Source organism: Brachycentrus maculatus, unplaced genomic scaffold, assembly GCF_059751285.1.
Source record: "Brachycentrus maculatus isolate JH-2025_06_01 unplaced genomic scaffold, ASM5975128v1 h1tg000615l, whole genome shotgun sequence".
Lineage (NCBI taxonomy): Eukaryota > Metazoa > Arthropoda > Insecta > Trichoptera > Brachycentridae > Brachycentrus > Brachycentrus maculatus.
The window spans coordinates 51,157-72,359 of NW_028281353.1; the positions used below are offsets into that span (position 1 = coordinate 51,157).

At 31.8% G+C, this 21,203-nt stretch overlaps 1 protein-coding gene and 1 long non-coding RNA gene across 2 annotated transcripts in view; one reads left to right on the forward strand and one right to left on the reverse strand.

Moving 5' to 3' along the window:
* The window catches only part of LOC148301053 (uncharacterized), a 29,819-nt gene that overhangs the window by 2,360 nt on the left and 6,256 nt on the right, over positions 1 to 21,203 (reverse strand). The window contains exons 2-3 of the mRNA XM_088273877.1: positions 5,423 to 5,527; positions 104 to 5,342 (exon numbers count right to left, since the gene is read on the reverse strand). Of these exons, the coding sequence (XP_088130003.1) occupies positions 104 to 5,342; positions 5,423 to 5,517 (5,334 nt within the window). The 5' untranslated portion in view covers positions 5,518 to 5,527. The remainder of the gene's footprint in view (positions 1 to 103; positions 5,343 to 5,422; positions 5,528 to 21,203) is intronic.
* Positions 10,260 to 17,258, forward strand: LOC148301054 (uncharacterized). Its single transcript, XR_015838853.1, has 3 exons — positions 10,260 to 10,442; positions 12,031 to 12,142; positions 16,829 to 17,258. It is a non-coding gene; the product is annotated as an uncharacterized LOC148301054 (long non-coding RNA).

A 21,203-nucleotide genomic window follows, 5' to 3' on the forward strand; every position in this document is an offset into this window, starting at 1 on the left:
AAGTCAAAAAATATATATAGGCCATGAATGTGACCCGTGGTTTTAATCGTTGATATGTATCTTCATTTGTTAACTTTAGATATATGATTAATTTACAAATTACCTGGAATACGTTTCCTGCAAAAATTGACAATGGTGGTCGTAAAATCATATTGTTGGCCTTAATGTATTCTGGTATTTTGCTCCAAGTATGCCTCTTCACTAACAGATTTGTTCGTCTTCTGATAATGTCTCCGATTACTTTGAAATTTACTTCTTCCACATGTCCACTATAAAATTGTTGTACTCTATCCTTATAGAAACTTAGCAAGCGTCCCTTTGATCGATCGCTATACAGTTCTCTTATGAATGCCGATGTAGCTACCCCAGATTTTTTTGAAACTTCTATCGACTCTGTGACATTTTTAAAAACTATGTGTGGGTTGAATGTTACCATGTCGTCGAGTTTTAAAATTTCGTTCATTTCTCCTGAGGTAGCTCCCCTGGCTCCTAAAAATACCATGGCAAGAATAGAAGTAACGGCAAATGGCGAAATTGCCAAACTTCTTTTTGGGTCGATGCCGTTTGAAGAAATAGCATCCCAATATTTGAATGCTAATTCGTTGCAAAGTTGAGAGAATTGAAAGACATCTTCACCGAGCCCGGCTGTTGTTCTTTCCAATCCTTCTCCTCCCTTTCCTCCCGGCAGGTGGACTTGTCCAATGTGCTGAGATTGGTAATTCTTTAACCCTTGATTATTATTATTTGAGTTGATAGGTCTCTGAAATGCAGTGGAAGATGTTTGGGGTGGAAGCGCATTTTGTGAAGTCTCTTTCTTGTTAAGGTTGTTCATTTTTACAGCCTCAGTATGGGGATAAACTGTAGGAACAAGTTTCCACTCACTTTCAGTATCGTTATTGATATCATTTTTTTTAGAATTCAATGAATTGATCGGCTCGGTTTCAATTTTAGTCTTGTTTTTCGAGTTTAGTGTGATTTGGTCATTTTGTATTGTGTTACTATTTTGGATAGTATCTAATTTTGTTGCGTTTTCTTCAGCTTTGATGGTCGTAATTGAGTTTGAGGAAATAACCGGTGTATTATTTTCAGTGCTAGTAGTTAAATTTTTCGGATAAGTTTTTACACTATCAATGTTATCGTTTGAAATTCTTGAGTTTATTGTAGGAGCTATTTCCTGAGGAGTATTAGTTGTGAAGTAATCGTTGGAAACAATTTTTTTTGTGGGAACCTCATTACTGGACGGTTCTTTTCTTGATATTAGTTTGTTTAGTAAATGGTTTTGGGGTTTTTCACTAGGCAATTCTGCATGAGTGTAGGTTAACTTATAAGCCTCGTTCTTTTCGTTTATTATTTTATCGTTATTCTTTTGAGGCGATTCAAGACTTCCATTATTTTTAGTTTGGTCGGAATTTGTATTTTCATTAATTCTGTTAGAAATTTGTGGTTTCGTTGTAGTTGTAATTATTGTGTAGTTTTCTGTTTTGGATGAATTATCCGTTTTATCTTCAGAGTTAGTTACATTAATGTTTTCCCGTTGAATATCATTTTTACTCCAATCTTTATTGTTGTTAGTTGTACTTAAAATGACCTCAGTTTCCAGATTTTCACTTTCTGTCTCCGTTTTTTTATATTTATTGTCCCCAGAAATTTTAAACATTTGACTATATTGATTTAACATTGCCATCAACTCATCATCTTCTGCTCCAGTGCTATCGGTGTTTCCCACTGTTGTGCCAGCTGCTGTTGTTTGAACATTTTCTGTATTTTTTTCTGTAGTAGTAATTTCTTTCAACGGTTTTTGGTTTACTGTTACACTCTCAGCCTTCACTGTATTAGTTGCCTTAGTTGGATTGATTTGCGGTTTTTTCGTAACATTTTGAGGTAATGAAGGCTTTATTTTATTTTTATCTTGATTATTTGAAGTGTCTTTTACTTTCAACTGGTTTACAGAATCATTTTTATGAACTAACGAAACAGGTTTATTGGTGGTACTTATTATTTGTGGACTTTCTGTAGTTTGTTTTAATGTTGCAGCAGAAATTTGCGTGATTGTTGAAGCCTTTATACTTTCTTTTGTTATTACATTCTCGTTTGTTACATTTTGTACTATTATAGGTTTTTTAGTAACCATGTTTTTTTCTTCACTTAGTTTAGTAGTTACTTTTAAATCGGATTGTTCACTACTTGAGTTACTCAAATAAGTTGTTGGGATGATAGTTGTCTTAGAGTTATCATATATTTGTGAAAGAACATTAGATATAGAATCCGAAAGATTGTATGTTGATGGCCTAGTAAGATTTTGTGTATTCTGTGGTCCTATTTTCTGGTCATCTATATTTAATGTATCTTTAACTTCAGAAGGTGGTTTGTTATTTACTTTCTCCGGCTTATCATTTATATCGGCTACCAAGGAAACATTGCTGGGAGTATAAGGTCTGTATGTGGTTGCTTTCAAAGTTTCTGGTTTGGTATTAACTTCATTTTTGATGATTGGTATTTTATCTTTTAAGACACTCTCAGTTGGCACAATTTTTGGGTTGGAAATATTTTCCTTTTCCATATTTGGTTTATTACTTAATTTTTGTGGTTCCGATTTGATTACATCTACATTTATCTCTAGATTTGTTCCTGGTTTTGTCGTATTCAAATCCATAGATATAATATTCAAAGAGTTTAAAATATCTGGTTCAAAGTTATCGTGGTTTGAAATTTGCACTGTTGAACTATCTGGTTTCTCAAGATTAATTACTGGAGCTTTAGTTAATAATAATAAAGATGGAAGTATATTGCTATTTGAATGTGTTTTTATTCCTATTGAATTGTTCACTGTCGAATGTTCATCTTTATTGTCAATGTTAGAAGAACTTATTTGTACAAATGTGTCTTTGGGTGTTGTTTGGTCAGTGACGCTTGATGATTCATTATGTTTTTTCTGTGTTTGTGGGATATTTGATGTTGAGTTTTTGACCTGTGTATTCGTTAGTTCTTCCTTTGTATTAATTATGGGCTTTTTGTTTGAAATGTTTGTTTCATTATTCCTAATTAATTGTGGCTTGATTGTACTCGGTATATTGTTTTTGACATATTGTTCAGTAGTTGATGAAATCTTTATTTTATCGGGTTGCCTTAACGTTGTCGATATTTTTACGAAGGGTTTGTATGTTGTCGGAACTATACTATTGGCATTTGCTTGACTTGAAGGATTTTGAGTATCATATTTATTATCAATAGATGTAATATTCAAAGTCGTTGGGGTATTTGGTTTGTTATGTTGATTTTTCACACTTGTTACTGTAGTAGAATCCTGATCTGAGTTTGTAACTAATTTATTATCGATATACTGGTACGTCGGTTTCTTTGTTTGCGACGATATATCCTCCAATTCTGTTTTTTTAGTTGACAAATTTACTGTCGAAATAGGTCTTGGCGTTATAATAGGTTCAATTTTCTGCGTTTCACTATTTTTAATGGATTGTTTATGTGGGTTAATATTGATAGATTCATAATTGTAATTTTCTTCGATATGAGAACCATATTTAGATGTTGTGTGTTCACTTGTTTGATTCCGTTTTATCATACTTGGGGTTGTTGATATGATGTTTACTTTTGTAGTTGATTGCATTGTACTTAAGTCATTGTTATAATTTGTATTTATTGAAGGTTTCTGCTTTTGAACTTTTTCAGTAGTGGTTTCTTTCTTTGTTTCGTTTTCTGTGCTTTTTTCTGTTGTTGATTCCTTAGACGTGTTTGTTGTCTTAATAACTTCTTCCGTTTTTATTGGCACAGGTTTATTTTTCATAGAGTTAATTTTTTCTTCAACCGCTGGACTTGGCGTAGTCTTCTCGTCAGTTTTTTTGATGGGTGAGTTTTCAATAAGACTTAAAGCAAGTTTCTCAATAGATAAATTATTTTTATCTCCTTTAATTTCAATTGTGGATTCCGTCGTGGACCCTTCATCCTCTCCAGAAGAAATATTCGACTTAATTGAACTAAATGTAGTGGTTTCTGATACTTTTTCGTTTATTTTATCGGCAGTAGATGGATGTTTTTTCAAGTTGGTTAGACCGGTTGTCTCAACATTATTTTGATTTACAACACTAGAATTTGTCTTAGTGATAAAATTATGTTCAGATTCTTTCAAAATAAGAGATACTTCGTTTAAGATTGCCTGAGTCTCATTATCTTTTAGTTTTATAATGGGTTTAGTCAAATTGTCTTTATTTGTTTTGTCGGTTGTATTTTGAACTGGTTTCTGTGTAGATGTCTTTTCTTTATTTATTTCACTTGTGGATTCTGGTTTTATTGTCGCAGCACTATTCTTAGAGACAGTATTCACTGGCTGCCGTATTATTAAGGGTATCTGTGTAAGATTTGGCTTCGATGTTGACTGTTCGGTTTTCTTCGTTGTTATCGGTTTCGTATTTTGTTGCGTGAACGGTTTGAAGGTTGTTTCTTTTATGTTTTCGAATACCTTTTCTGAATCTTTTGAAACTTCTTGCACTGTCGTTGGTTTAGAAGTAGTTGTAGATAATTTCTCCGTGGTTGTTTGGTATGGAATTTTAGTAATTTCATCTTTTTGTGTTTCCGTTGTTATTTCTTTTGAAAGTTCGGATATTTTAATGTCGTTCAATAATAAACTATCTGTTTCTTTTGACGCGACATTAGACAACTCCTCTTCGATCAAATCTTCGACTTGGGAATATGTATTTTCGTCATTTTCAATATCGTCGGGATCGTCGTTGTTATTATCCAAGTACAATTCTGTAGAATGCTCGTTGGGCTTAATATTACTATTTTGAGTAAACCCAGGAGTAGATGGGGCTGATTCATCTTTGGTAGTTGTGATGACGTCAGTTTCGGGTACTGAGTGCATAGAAATTAAGCTGTCTGGAGCTATGCTTCCTCCCGTGTTTCCGAAGATAGCAGGTAGAATCATGCTCCAAGAAGACGAGACGTCTGGTGTGTCGAACATGTTTTCTTTGGGGGGGTTTGTTTTCTGGGCTTCCATTTCGGCTTTAAGCACATTCTGAACGTTGGAGACTATGGTGTGAACTTTAGTGTGCGAAGGAGGTTGGAAGTTGAAGGTGACTGCCGGTTTGCTGAGATCGGATTGCGCCACAGTTAGCACGTGTCCTTCGTCGCCGTCTCCCGTAGCTATGATTTCCTGTATTTCTCTCAGGGTCATCAGTCTCTTGATGAGTTCGCCGCTTTCGTCGAAGGTATAGAATTCGTATCTGTCCGGTTGGATCAGGTTCACTGGGCTTCCGACTTCGCTGGGCACTTGCGACGGTTTGGGCAGAGGGATTCCAACTGGATCGAGGACATACGCTGTTTCTTGTTTTCTGAAACGATAAGGTACTTTATAATCAGTACCGAAGAATTTGTCTGAAGGTATTGTGGAAGTAAAGAAGATCCGTATTACCTTCGTACTGCTCCTTCAGAATAAGGCGCCAGGAGACACGATGTGAGGAGGATCCACCATCCTCCCCCTGCACCCCTCACCCCCCTATTCCACATTTTATCGCCCCTGTAAAAAGAAAAAATATTTTTGATGATAAAAATATATTTAAAAAAATATTTATTGAAGGTTGTGATTTGTAAATATTTTATAGGGTACAAATAAATCGATAATTATGTGTGTTTTATTCAAAATGTAAAATACTTTTTTTAACAATATTTTGAGTCTATATTTCTACCTACAAATATTTGTGACCAGAAGTTGTGAATAAAAATAAACTTTTCACTTAAAATAATGTAAAAAAAACGACTCGTTTAAATAATAAGTAAAGTATTATAGAAAACATAATTTTTTTCAGTCCAAAATATTCCAGTCGACTTACGGATAGACTCTTTCATCTATGTTGAGTTATCAGTGTAAATCTTGATACGATTTTATTTTGAAAATATGATTAAGATTGCAATCGCCCCAATTTTTTTAGGAATAAGTACATATATTTAGTCAGATGGTATAATAAATTAATAATTAAATTCCGTATTTCTCTGAGAAAGAATGTAATCTCGTAAACACCTATGAACCAAATCACACTACTATTTTGTGATACATACGCCAGTTTGTAATGATATTATCAGTCCCATGATACCTTTAGGAAATAATTATAATCATCTTTGTATGCATAACTCATTCGAATCCCGTTAATAACAATGTTTTAGAGGAAGCAACGTCGTAACGCGCAATTTTAAATTAAATAAATGGCAATATCGATTTATGTTTTAATCGAATATTCTAACCATAGCTTGATAGAAAAATTATATGTGTGGATACTAATGGAACAACAGCTGTAAGTGGTGTGATAACGGACTTAAATTATACGTTTTAAAAGCGTAACCATGAGATAATTATATTCTTATATCTTAACCGTTTGATGCTGAAAATTTTAACACATACTATGGGAAAATGCTGAAACAATGTTTACACTTAAATATGTACTACTTTTTAGCACATTTTATTTTATTTTTATTTGGGAATTTTACACAATTTACTAGAGAATATGAATGATGGATGGATACAGGGTTTGGAGTTGTTTAGTTAAGGCCCAGTATAGGCCCAGGTAACATTAAGTTTTTCTTCGAAATAAATAAATGCTTTTGAAAAGAAAAGGGTTATTGAAGTCTAAAGAGTTTTAAAAAAAGAATATATTTTTTTCAATATTTATTCTTAAAAAAATCTAATTCCAATATATACATATTAAAAAAAAGTGCTTTGAGACACGTCTTTCTCTTAGCGCGGCCGGTCGCGTTCTGTATTTGTTCGTTTGAGATCTCAGCCTTGACCGTTTTATTGCTGAACAATTTTGCCCATGCAATGGGAAGAATGATAAAACAATGTTTGCACTTAAGACTACTTTTTTGGCACATTTTATTTGGAAATTTTACACGTGTGTTGACGTCGGTAATTTAACCGTAAAATAACGGTAAATTTAACGGTAAAATAACCGATTGATGGTAGAATGGATAAAGGGGTTGAGGTGTTTTAGTTAACATATAAAATTTCATACACAATTGTAGATAAGAGATCTAGAGAAAAAATAAAATAAGAATAAAAATAAACTAAGTAGGATGAAAAATTCTGCCTTAGTGTACCGGTTAGAGGGTTTGGCTACCGTATTGGAGATCTCAAGTTTGATTCCCAGAGGTTCAAAATAAATGTAAGTGATTTTTCACTGCAGTATTAATTTATAATATTTTCTAGGACAGGTACCAAGCGCAGTGTTGATCACTTTTCCTTCGCGTACAGTAAACCTCTCTATAATGTTGAGATAGGTAACGCGTTATTGGAGGGTACGTTATAGAGGGCAAATGCTTCTAGATTGTATTTAAATTTAATAATGACTCATTTTAGTAACTTCCGCTGGTTAAAATGTAATAAAACAATTTAAAACATTAACCCTTCATAACGTTCCCTGCGATAACCCGGAACCTATCTCAACGTTATAGGGGGGTTTACTGTATTTAGAGACCAAGATAACACTGCTTTTATACAGTGTAGTATCCTATGGAAGTGAGAGATTAATCTTTAATAAAAATATCGCTTACTCCTTTTAAGAACGTCATATATAAAAAAAACTTGATTATTCAGGAGATCGTTTTTAAAGTTTAAACATACAATGAAACGTATTAAAAATAAATATCAAGCCACTTATTAAACTTTTTACTGTGCAACAGATCTTTTCAGGTAAAACCTGAAGGTTTTTCCTCCATTTGAAAAATATTTAGTATATTTAAAAATATTATTAAACAATACCTTTTCTTCAAAATGCAAAAACAATACTTTCTGCCCTGTAGCTGGTAAATATTAAGTTAAAAATATGCCACTTTTGCTGGGATATAGTACATTTCCTGGGCATTCCGAAAGCATGCACAACTGAAAATTGACGATTTTTGATATATGACGTTGTTGAAAGGAGTGAGCGATATATGTCTTGATGTATTTTATTATTTACGTCATATATTATGGGACAGCCGGAAATGAGTCGTGTAGAGAGTTGGTAAGAAGGCGGACAACGGTATAATAAATAAATCCTCAGTCATCCTGTTTATTGACAAGCGTAAACAGTACGTTATTGAAATATTTTTTACAGTTCCGAAATATATCGGTATGACCGGTCCATATGCCCCAGATTTCTGTTGCGAACGTATCGAAATATAGTCATTACTGAAGAAGATTGGACTACCCATATTATATTTCGATTCGAGTGGGTGCTACTAACTGCTCTTACCCGCCCACTGATATTGATTCATCGATCACACATGCCGACACACATTTTCGTGCCCGCGATTTTTCAACTGTTACTAGTTAATTTTTGGATGCTGAATCCGAAATAGCCATCAGAATCAGATCTATTTTTTTAGATATGCTACATCAAAAAAAAATCTAAATTTTGTATATTTCACATATATAATATGCATATATTCATATATTCCAAAAAAAATGTGCGCAGACACGTCTAGTTTCGCGGTCGCGTAGTGAATTTGTACGGTTGAAATATCACCCTTGAGCGGTCAATAAAGGGGTCGGATGAGTCCCATCCAATCCATCCCTGGTTGACACCATATATGACATACAATTATAAATTCCATTAATTCAATAATAAATTCCACTATTTTTTGACATCTCATCAAAGATGAAGAAGAATATGGAAGTCTGGGCATTTACGGGGCTGACGACCGTCATAGGCTGGTTTAAGTGGTTTAAGTATTTGGACACACTCAAAATGTTGTAAATAAATTCCATAATATAAATAAGAAATTCCATTTTATTCAGGTGACAAAAAGACTCAAGTGGGCGTTTGTGTAGAAAGGTCATTAAAGTAAAAATACATATTATGTGCGTTTTTTCTCTGTAATAACCTCCATTTGTGTTCGTGAAGGCTTTCTGGTTCACAAACGAATTAACCGTATCTGCTTTTTGTCGCGCTGAGGCAATTTGCTATAAATTACGAAGAAACTTATTACACATAATATACAGTTTATATAAGGCACTTATCTTCAATTACCAACACCTAAATGTGTTTCATCATAGCTGTAGGCAGAAGACATCATTGCCATTGTTTCACACATACGGTACTCCAGTTCTTATATTTTATAAATAATATTTTGATATTAATTGTATTTTTAATAGATCATATACGAAAAGGCAATGGTGAAAAATGATACTCATATGATGAATTTCTAAATTAATTAATCAAAGCTTTTGGTCTGAAAAAACATGAACCATTAGATGACCCGAATTTTAAATCGAAATAAATTTATAGGACTGTGCTATTTGTTATTAAAACTACATGTATTAATATTTTTTATAAATCAAAACGTAATTAATTATTCCAACGAATTGTTTGCACCTTACGAGTCTGAAAAAGCATGAACAATTAAATGATTCGAACTTAAAATCGAATTAAAATAGTAGGAATGTGCTATTTGTTATTAAAACTATATATATATATATATATATATATATATAAATATATATATATATATGTATATATATATATATATATATTTATATATATATATATATATATATATGTATATATATATATATATATATATATATGTATATATATATATATATATATATATATATATATATATATATATATATATATATATATATATATATATATATATATAAATATTTATATATATATATATATATATATATATATATATATATATATATATATATATATATATATATATATATATATATATATATATATATATATATATATATATATATATATATATATATATATATATATATATATATATATATATATATATATATATATATATATATATATATATATATATATATATATATATATATATATATATATATATATATATATATATATATATATATATATATAACGTGGTAATATTTTCCTTTTGAAAATTAATTGTAAATAATATGTAAAGTGGGTGTATAATAATAAAATAAACAATGTGTTGCTTTGTAATTAAAGTTTATTCTTAATTTATCTTTATAATAATTTTTATATCTATCTATCTATCTATCTATCTGATTCTGACAGTTAATCATATTATCGGAAGTCTTTTGTTTTATTCTGAGCGACGCATGCGGCATCTGGTGGTAGAACTGTTTTATGTAGGTACTTTTTGTAAGTACTTAATAAAATGTATAGGTAGGTACCTAGTTATTTTATTATATATAAACGTAATTATTTATTCCAAAGAATTTATTCATTTTTTAAAAAGCGATTTCACCTTGCGAGAATACTATGAATTCTCTTTTATTTTTCATAAATAGAGCTTAAAAGCACTTAAAGCTTCAGAAAGTATTACAAATTGTCTGGATTTTTCACCCTGCGAATAAAAATATCATTAAATATTAGAGGTAGCTCAAGTTGAGATGAAGCATCTATTGTTTTTTATACGAATTCAAGACACCTATAATACAGGTATATATTGAGTTTCATTAATTTGATTGGGCATTCACTTTGTGGTAATATTTATTATAGATAAATATTAAGGTTGTATTCTTTAAGTACAGCATTCATTTCATTGATCAACTGTTCGAGTGTATGTCTGATCAAGTTTTTTGTTGAACTATGATAACCTTGCAATAATTGAAAATACAATTCCTTAGGATTTTTTTGATCATTCGATTTATGACCGTATTGGCAGGCAAGGCGTTAGAGAATTTTCTCCGCAAGAGAAATTTATCACTTAGTATATAAATTTTAATTAATTTAAAGGTCGTTTTAATTAACCATATCTGATCATATTGTTGGTTATGCTGTAGAATAGTGATGCAGAGGATGATAATTTGCTGAACGCTTTGCACTCTAGACCAGTGGTTCTCAAAGTGTGCTCCGCGGAGATCTGGGGCTCCGCAAGGCCTCTGCGAGGGCTCCACCGCGACAAGAAGCATTACTTCTTACCTCCAATTAAATAGAAACAATAAAACAAATGTACAGTTGTTGTTTTATCATATGAAAATACAGTTCTACTAAGAATTGTCAGTACAAAACTAAAATCTAATAAATGGAAACAATTTTATCAGTTCACAGAGGAATCAATACAGATTTTTTACTACATATAATAAATGAGAGTAGGATATGAGAGGTGTGGGACGACTAAACTTTTTTCTATTTTTTTTAATGAAATTTTCGTTACAATATAAAATTTTTAAGGCAATTGTGAATGCGCGCAAATGGCTCTCCTTTATGGCGTATTTTATAAACTTTATAAAATAAAACAAAATTTTGTGAAACCACTTTTTTGTATTTTTTTCCGGGATAAAAGGTGTGGATAAAAAATTTACCAAAAAAAAATGGTGAAAAACATATTGTTTTATTTTTTTAAAGTTTAAAAATATATTAATTATGACTTCCAATATAAAATATAAAGCGAAATGCTCTATAAGAGTGAATAGTTGCATTCTTTGTGTTATTTTTATTTTTAGGCAAAGAATTAAGTTTGAAGTTTTATATTATTTTTCAAAGAAAGTATTTATATTAGTTATTTTATTTTATTGTTCAAAGATAGTAGGTGCATTAATTATATACCTTGCTTATTAAGTAAAATGTTTATATTGTTCTCAATATTATTAATATTTAAGGCATTTACTTTGTGGTTAGTCATTTTTAATTTTTAATTTTTTTACAAAAATGTTAAAAATATAACCACTCACCGAGATTTTTATGTCTACCGGTTTCGAGACGTACCCGTCTCTTCGTCAGGACAATCACTACCACAGCATGTAAGCAATACCATCCTTCAACACCATAGCACCATTTACACACTTCAAGGGTGGTATTTTTTGCATGCTGTGGTAGTGATTGTCCTGACAAAGAGACGGGTACGTCTCGAAACCAGTAAACATAAAAATCTCGGTGAGTGGTTGTGTACTAATATAATTAAGATTTTTGTAAAAAAATAAATAAGTAAAAAGGTTTATAGATCATTGAGTGGGTTTTTGTGTAATCTAACTTCTCTAGGCACCATCGCTGCCAAAGCGGGTTACTTTTGTTTTTATTGTTTCAGACGTTCTCAAAATATTGGGATTGTGGCTGATGACGTCAGGTTTACTCAAGTGCACTTCTCCATTGATGCCGTCTGCTTTCACCCTTCTGTTTCCACGACCGGCCCACTTATGGTGAGTGCCCCATTGTGCCACTTCCGCGTCGGGAATGATCCAACCGATTCACATCCAGTCGGCTGACCTCTGCCCGCGGATCGCTTCTAGTACCTCTTCCACTGTAATCGGCACATCTATCCGCGCTCTGAATGCAAATACTGCCTTTAATAATAACAGTGGGTCGGAATAGATGAATATTTGAGGCACGATCGCCCTGTCCGTTGGCCCGCGTCGTGTCTCTCATCGCGGGTCAAGGAGAACGGCGGGGAACTCTATTATTATCATCTGCCAATTTCAACTGCATTTCTTAACTACAAAGGGTCTGTTTTTTAAATAACGAGGCGAGAGGAATAAGAAAGTTTGCAGATTGATCTGAGGCAATTGTTATGAGATAGTGAATGAAGTCATGTTTTACTTCATATTTTTTATAGGTAAGCGGTTCTCAACTTTTTCAAACGCGGTACCTAAAATATTCATGTATATAAATATATGTGTGTGAATGTGAGTCACAGTATAAGTTGATTGAATATAAAAAGATTCACTTTTTCCAGGATGAGTTAACTATGCCTGCTGAAGTATTTTATATGTTAAGATTCAGAAAGAAATTCTTACTGTTGTATAGTAAAAGTTTATTCGAAAGACAATGACAACGGTTGATTCTAGTGATTTTGATTGTTCCTTATATATAACTGTGCGTGGTTAGGTTAGGTTATTTTTTTTTTAGATGGGAGTAACATTTATTATTTACCTTATTATGTATAAAATATGTGGATTTTTGTTTCTTCTTGATAAAAACATATTTTATTTTTTTCTGTGATAAGGTTAGATTAGGTAAGTTTAGGTTTTAGGTTAGTTTTAGTTTAAGGTTAGGTTAGGCAAAAATTTAACTTATTGGTGAACTCTGACTAGAAAATATTGATAAAAATTTATCGCTTTTTGCTTTAATAAAAATACCATTCAGAGTCGACTTTACCTAGGCAGAGTCAACTGTTACTAGAACATCTACTTTTCCTGTAACATATACATTTGTATGTAAATAATTTATTAACAGAATCTATGTCATGAATTATATTTTTTTAGTTTATCATACTTTGGATTCGCCATAGAGTTTCACTCAACTGGGCTTGCAACGGTAATATACAATTTCAATAATTTTTATGGTATGTTAGTGGTATTATTTATTATGTCTTATAAAAAATACGCCGTTTTCTAGAATTTCTTACTAACATGTCTAACGAAACCGGATTTTTCAAATTAATATTTATTCCCATAAACAGACGTTTCTGATTAATCAATAGCAATTTATGGCACGCAAAGATTATAAATAATACGCAGATCGCAGGTACGAGAATTCGTAAATGGGGGTCAACGCAATTACGAGGAACCGCTCAAGTGCGAAGTATGCATGTTATAAAATGCAAATATTGCTACAAGATTTAGTTGAGGATACCTGAATTGTCAAACATCCGCTGTGAAATGAAACACAACAAACTGCTTATGAAGTATATTTACTATAGGTACTAAAATAAAGAAAGATCGATGTATGATAGATGTTCGAATGGTGAAATAAGGCATTTTTGCTAGGCTGAGATAAGCATTATCAATAAAATTAATATAGGTGTGTTGAAATGGTTGGCCATGTAAATCGAATGAGTGAAGAATGAACAGTAAAACGGATTGAAACATGGAGCCTGGCAAAAGAAGGATGAAATTAGAATGAATGCAGTCAAAATGTGATCTTTCAGACGAATTTGCGGCAAATCAATGTACAATAGATGCTCTAATAGATGAATGAGTGATTAAAGAACAGTAAAAAAACTAATATTTTCAAAATAAAAACTGTATTTAACGAATAATTTAATAAGGTGCGTTAAATGTTACTTGGGCTTCAAGAAAATTAAGATGCGGGCTATTGTTAATCGGGGTATACTCCTGCCATCACTCATTTAAAAAATATTATTTTAATTTGAATCAATCACAACGGTATTCTAAGCAAAAAATGTTTGATGGCTTTAGATATTTGTTTTGTTACCATTTTAGTAGACTTAAATCAGTGCTTGATTTAAATATTAAAAGTATTACGTATATGTGTCGCCTGCTTTCAAAATCTGCCAGATCCATGCAAGTCGATTTTACAAAAATGCAAAATTCTCCGGGTAACATTTATGTCTCAAAGATTCGTCTGTCTTTAGATAAAATATTACGAAAAAGAGAATTTTCCCATTTTTATTTTTTTTTCAGTATTTTAAAAAAACATTAGACACATACCGATAATGGCGTCATCTTAATTTTTGACCTATCCCCGCTCTCTGATTGGCCGATATGGGTCAGAGGGCAAGTTTCATGAATATAGCGGAATTTTAAATACAACGCTGTTTTCAATTATTTTTAGCAGGGTTTTCAAGTGTATAAATATGTTAAACAATAAAACCCACATTGACATTCCGACAGACATTCGGATTCCGATAGACAACAATATTGACATTCCGATAGAGTATAAAATTGGGTCTGGTGGATTTTGAAAGTAGGCGACACATATCGTTTTAAAGGGATTTCAAATCCATCTATTAGTTCTGGGTAGGTTGTATTGGTAAATTGTTCGCGTTAAAATTGACCGTGAAGTCGTTATGTGAAATACATTCTAACGTTTCTATATTCTAATCTTGTACAGCTAGGTGTGTCACATTAAAACAAAAGGTGTAGCGAAGACTTCTCCAATGGCTAGAATGCATTCCTGATGTTAATTACGTTCTCAAACGTGTCGCTTAATGGTGGTGACAGCGCATTCAATGGATTGAGGTAGACCCAATTCGTGCAATTGTCATGTCGTCTTGGTTATTTCCGTATGTGGCCCGGATGTGTCTGAAAATGCATTATCATTTTACTGACTTGTATGTAGACATCTTATTTAGATCATGTCATTTAAGCGGAATAATCGATAGCCCGCAACTTAATTTTATTTAAACCCGATAACATTTGACGTGATTGAATTGGAAAAAGGAGCAGAGGAAAACTGAGAAAAACATGGCACGATCAGGTATGCCAAATACTTGAAAGTGGTCAAGTGCGCAGTCATAATAATCGGCGGGTATGTAAGAGAAGATGCATGAACGTGGAAGAGGCGATGAATGTTTGCAAGGACAGAGTGGTGTGGCGTTCTATTCTCTCTGCCTACCCCTGCGGGAAAGCGGCGTGATGGTTAGTTAGTTAGTTAGTCAGAATTGTTTGCTTAAAACAGCATTTTTGTTTTGAAAAAAATAAGTTTTTATTCCAAATAAATACAAGGTTTTGGAAAGAAAAAATCATTGACAGGCGCCGTGGAGTAGTTAGGTAGACGCTCGGCTGCAAAACTGGCGTCGCGAGTTCGATTAACGTCAAGTACAAAATAAATTCAAGAAATATTTATTTTGAAATTGGTCTGCGTGTGATATATTTTTCACATTTACATTCCCTATCCTTACTATCCTACTTGCAGACAAGCCTCTTAAAGAGGCTTTGAGGGTTATTCCTTTTTAAAAATGTATATGTCTAGTTTCTCGCGCAGCTGATCATATTCTGAAATGTGTATTTACGAGTTCTCTTTTAAGAAATTGAGATGGTTCTGAAAAGAAACTTTAAAGGTTGTACTGTGAATATTTGACCCTGTCGCCTTATGAATGCGTCGACCACCGGCCTAAACTACACCCATACTATAAATCTTATTTCTACGGGTTACCTAACATAAAAGTGTCGTAAATTACACTAATGTGACGTCAAATCAATTCATATGGTGATATACTCCCATGTAAAATTTATTTATGGGTTGTATTAAATGAAGGTAACGCACATAAAAAGCCTATTAAAACGAAGCTTTCCTATACCAGATCCCACAAGAAACTAGAACGATGACTGCCACTTATGTAGGCTTTAGACTGGTTTTCAATCCATGTTCATTTATTTGTTTATTTTATTTTATCATATAGATACATAATAATAAGTTACAACAATATTGCCTTACAAAGACAATTTACAAAAATATTTATTAAATTGTAATGAAAGTAAATTGTTCATGCAAACAAAATGTCAACTTCTGTATGCGACGCTGTCTACCATAGGAAATGTTTAATATTACGTGAGTTGATGTTATGTTCAACAGCTGGCGCTACCATTTTGATAAAAAAGTTTTGACATAAAAACGCACGTATTCAAATGCGACCTGTTTATTGTGTAAAAAAATATATATATATATATATATATATATATATATATATATATATATATATATATATATATATATATATATATATATATATATATATATATATATATATATATATATATATATATATATATATATATATATATATAATATATATATATATATATATTATTATTTTTTTTTAAAAGATAAATATTTGTGTTTTTATTATTTACACAAATATTTCAATTTCATACTATTTCTGTGGTTCATTATTAGAAATAGGTATCAAATGGTGGTAGAGTAGGTTCGAACCGAGAAACTCTGACTTAAGAGTCCGCGACACTAACCACGGGACCGACACATTGGAAATCTCTCAATTTTCGACGAATGTCGCTACGTTCGCTTCGACTTTTTTGATACATGGGTCAGAGAACTTATTTCGAAGAAAATGTGATCAATTTACCTAGGTAGACCAGGCTATATATGTATTTTTATTTTTTTGTATTTTTTTTTTTAATTTACAGCATTACTGAATACCGCCTTACGAAAGCAACAAAGTATTACAAATATCTCAATTAGGTCACTGCTGCACCGCGTTCTAGTTTGCAGTCGGCTTACTGGGGTAATTTGAACCTTAGTGCCGACAAGTGTGTAGGTACTGCGTGCACTTGCACTAATAATGAATGGAGATGACATTCCGTGCCCTTAGGCGTCCGCCTGGCAACACAATTGTCCCGTTCGGATCGGATTCACTCGCGGCGCTGCTCAAGACCGTCTTGCGGCGTGTGATTCAATACTCAGTGTCCCGTTACCCGGCGACCTCCTGCGCTCCGGGTAGACGTATGATGTAAAGATGGCAAAAAAAGTTTATCTTCGAGATTCTCAAATGATTTTTCTTCTCCAAAATGCAACAATAAGCAATTTCAACAAAACTTCAAATATCAGGGTATCAAATATTTCAATAAACTCCCTAAAGAAATTTAAAAAAATTGAAGATATAAAATTCTCAAGGAAAAATTAAAGCCCATTACATATAAATCTTGAAAAAATATACAAAAAAATAATAATTTTACCATTTATAATATAACCATTAAATCATGAGTGTAAGTCCCTCTTCAAGCACAAGAGCTCAGTCTCTTTTTTGGAAAGGCACAGCGAATCTAAATATAGAAGTTTCCCATATGTATGAATGCTTAAAATGTATAATGTTATGCTTAAAAATGTAAATATATTTAATAAAAAAAAGAAAAAAAATATGTCGTTTACTCAGAATCTTCGAAATAAACAAATTGAAAATCTTGTCCACTGACCAAGTCGAATTGCTTGCTTAGAGTTCCAGCTTTGTCACGCTTCTCGTAGCTTCACTGAAGTGATATCAGCTATCAACAATCTAGCTTTAATAAAAAGGAATAACTCGCAAAGCCTCTACTTTTTTGAGAGGCTTTTCTGCAGGTAGGATAGTAAGGATAGGGAAGGTAAATGTGAAAAACAAATCACAAATTTCCAGATCAATTATTTTTTAAAACCCTTATCCGCACCCGATGGTGCATAGGGCACTGCATCATATAAGCGCAGTGTTATCTTGATCGTTAACACATGGAGGAAAGGTGATCAGCCCCCCGCTTCAGGTCCAGGTTAATATTTGATAAATATTAGGGTAAAAAAATCTCAGCACGCTCGGCTACCGTTCTGGAGGTCTCCGGTTCGATTCCCAGGTGGGGTCAAACAAATATAAGTGATTTTTACACTCTTATATTTATTCAATATTCCCCTGGACTGGTGTCTGAAGCGGAGGGCAGATCACCTTTCATTCGTGTGTTAACGATCGAGATTACACTGTGTTTATATGATGAAGTGCCCTATGCACCATCGGGTGCGGATAAGGGTTTTAATTGAATTGAATAAAAAAGAAGAGTTTGAAAGTTTTAAGCAAGGATTTTGACCAAAAATAATTTAATAATCATATGCCGATCGTTTGATTGCCAGCAAGCTTTTATCTCTATAATTAATCGGTAGTCATTTATTTTGTAAAATTTTATAGACGTAGATCTCTCCTCTCTAATTTGTCCATATCCCTATTTGATCCTTCATCCTACCAATTAGTAATTAATGAGAATCTGTCCTATCGGAGCTTGCTAAGGCTTAATTATATGAACAAGCGACCACTTTAATCCTAGACAGCTCCTACAAGACACGATGAACCTAGATCAGTGATTCTCAATCGGGGGTTCCCGACGCTTTGGCCCCTGAAATATACACATATTTCATACCAGTATATTTGTCCGCCTCCGTAGTGTAATGGTCACTCTCAGCTACCGTACTGGAGGTCCCAAGTTCGATTCCTAGAGGAAGAGGGGGTCATTTAAATTTATGTGATTTTTCACTCTAATATTGATTTAATATTACCCTGGACTGGTACGATTGTTAACGATCAAGATTGTTACCTTGATCTTTTTTAACACATCAGTATTTATATGATGTAGAAAAGCGGCGTGATGGTAAGGTATTAAAATTTTTGATCACAATCTTTTTATAAATAAATTGATTTTTTAAATAAATTTATAAATATTCATATATTTTTTAAAAAATATTGATTTAATCAAAATATTGTGATTTTTTTTTTAAATTAAGTAAATAGTCATAACATAAGTTTAAAGACATTGAAAATGATAATTTCAGACGTCTGTCTCCTATTATGTAAAATAAATAATTCTCAAAGAATCTAAATTACATTTCATGAACTACTATTTTCACTTACTAATTTAAACATTACATGTCGCCCAAGAAAAGGCACTCCTACGATGTTTTTGATTGAAGTATTAATATAATTGTCGAAATTTGTAATGTGGTAATCTAGCCTTTTACAGGTTGTAAACTCTGTAAATGCCCAGACATCCATATTCTTCTTCATCTACGTTAATTAAAAAAATATATAAGTATATAAAATTATGATTTTTCTTTCTGATAAGTACAAAAATACATGATAAGTATAAAAAAGATAGTGAATACAAAAATATTATTAAATATTTAGGAGAGTCGCAATTACAAAAAGGTTAAGAAGCACTGCCTTACATAACATAACCGATGAACACTTATAAACTGGTTCTGGTTTGAGCTAAATAAAATCGTAAGTATTTTTTGTGAGGTTTTTAACCTTAGCTTCCGCCTACACATATCGAGTTTTACCTTTATCGATGGCATTCAAAGTCTCCTGCATTTGAGAGCAGGTTCTGGCTCTATTTAGTCGAGTGGATCCATATAAAAGTGAACGCAAATTTGTCAACAATGGCTTTTGGTTTCGATTGCTAATCTTTGCGCTTTAACGATCTATGCGATTTTACGATCGATAACAAGATCGGGTTGCGAATTTTACGATTTTTGGCGAATGTTCTGCGAAAAGAATCAAAAGAAATACAAAATCACTTAAACATAATGATTGAATTGAGATTATTATTTCACAAATATGTTAAGCAGATATTTTGATGCAGATTTTATAGAACTTTATAAAATAAAACTAAAACATTGTTTTTAACCACTTTTGTCTCTAGTACTTTTCTCCAATCGGTTTTGACACGAACCTTGTCATCTAAAACTATATAAAACGCTGAACAATCTTCACAAAAAAGTTTATGGATCAATTCATGCATAATATCATCTTTATTTTTTTAAATATCGCCTTAATTATTGGCTAGTATTGAACGCTGGTTTGATGTCGTTAGAAAGATTGCTTACGTACAGGAATTTCTCTACCATTTTTAGTATATTTTACAAGATTCTTGTACGTAGACAATTTTTCCCATAAAATTTTTAAGATCTTTCAAACGACATTAAACTAGCGTTGTATACTTATAATGATTTAGGCCAGTATTAAAAAAACGTAAAGATAAAGACATGTATTTTTTTTGTATCGGGAATTTTTAAACTTTCTTCTAAAGATTGTTTAGTATTCTTTCAGCATACAGTTTTATATTTAGTACATGACCATCCCTAAAAATGACAAGGTGCTTGTTGAAACCGGTTGGAGAAAAGTACCAAAAATAAAAGTTGCTTCAATTAAATTTTAGTTTTATTTTGTTAGATAGTTACATTTTATCTCGGGTATAATTAATACAATGATTTGAATTAAACACAAAAATATTTTTTCTTGTATATTTTAACTGTACCGTTTGAAAATGTTTTAATTTAACTGAAAAGTCAATTGGGATTCTTAATGTATATTACTGGTCGTTCAATGACCTTCCTATAAGAGGACTTCCAACGGGTCATCGGATTAGAATATCTTGTCCATTATACGATTAGATAATGTTAGGTAGCCACCTCTTCTTACAGTTGAATCTATTATAATTTGTAAAAAATTATAATATTACTAATTTCTTCGACTTGATTGACAGGTATGCTAATAGATTAATTAATTTAATTAATTAATATATTTTATTTACATTTCATAAAAAATATACATTTTTATTCGATCTCCCATAATATTATTGAGATAAGCGTATTTATTGTATATGAGTGAAATGAAAATATTACAATAACTATTTTAGCAATCTTTATATATGACTCCCACCCGTAACCAATAATGCATAGGGCACTAATTTAGGGCATTAACTTGAATGATAATTGATTTATTTATTTTTCATCATCCACATAATTACAAATTACAGTAATGTACCCTCACTGAATTATCACTTATGGTGGACACATTTTAGATACTTATTTTTAAAACTATATGAATGAAATTTGTTTATGACATGCAATCAAATACGACATGGCCGAATGATGCAATCTATTTCAGATCTACCTACCTTCTTTATCTATTTATCTAGCTCTGTTATATTTAGTTTATTTTTTACTGACTTTGTAGATAATGGAAGCAGGTTGTTAAATTTTATATTATTA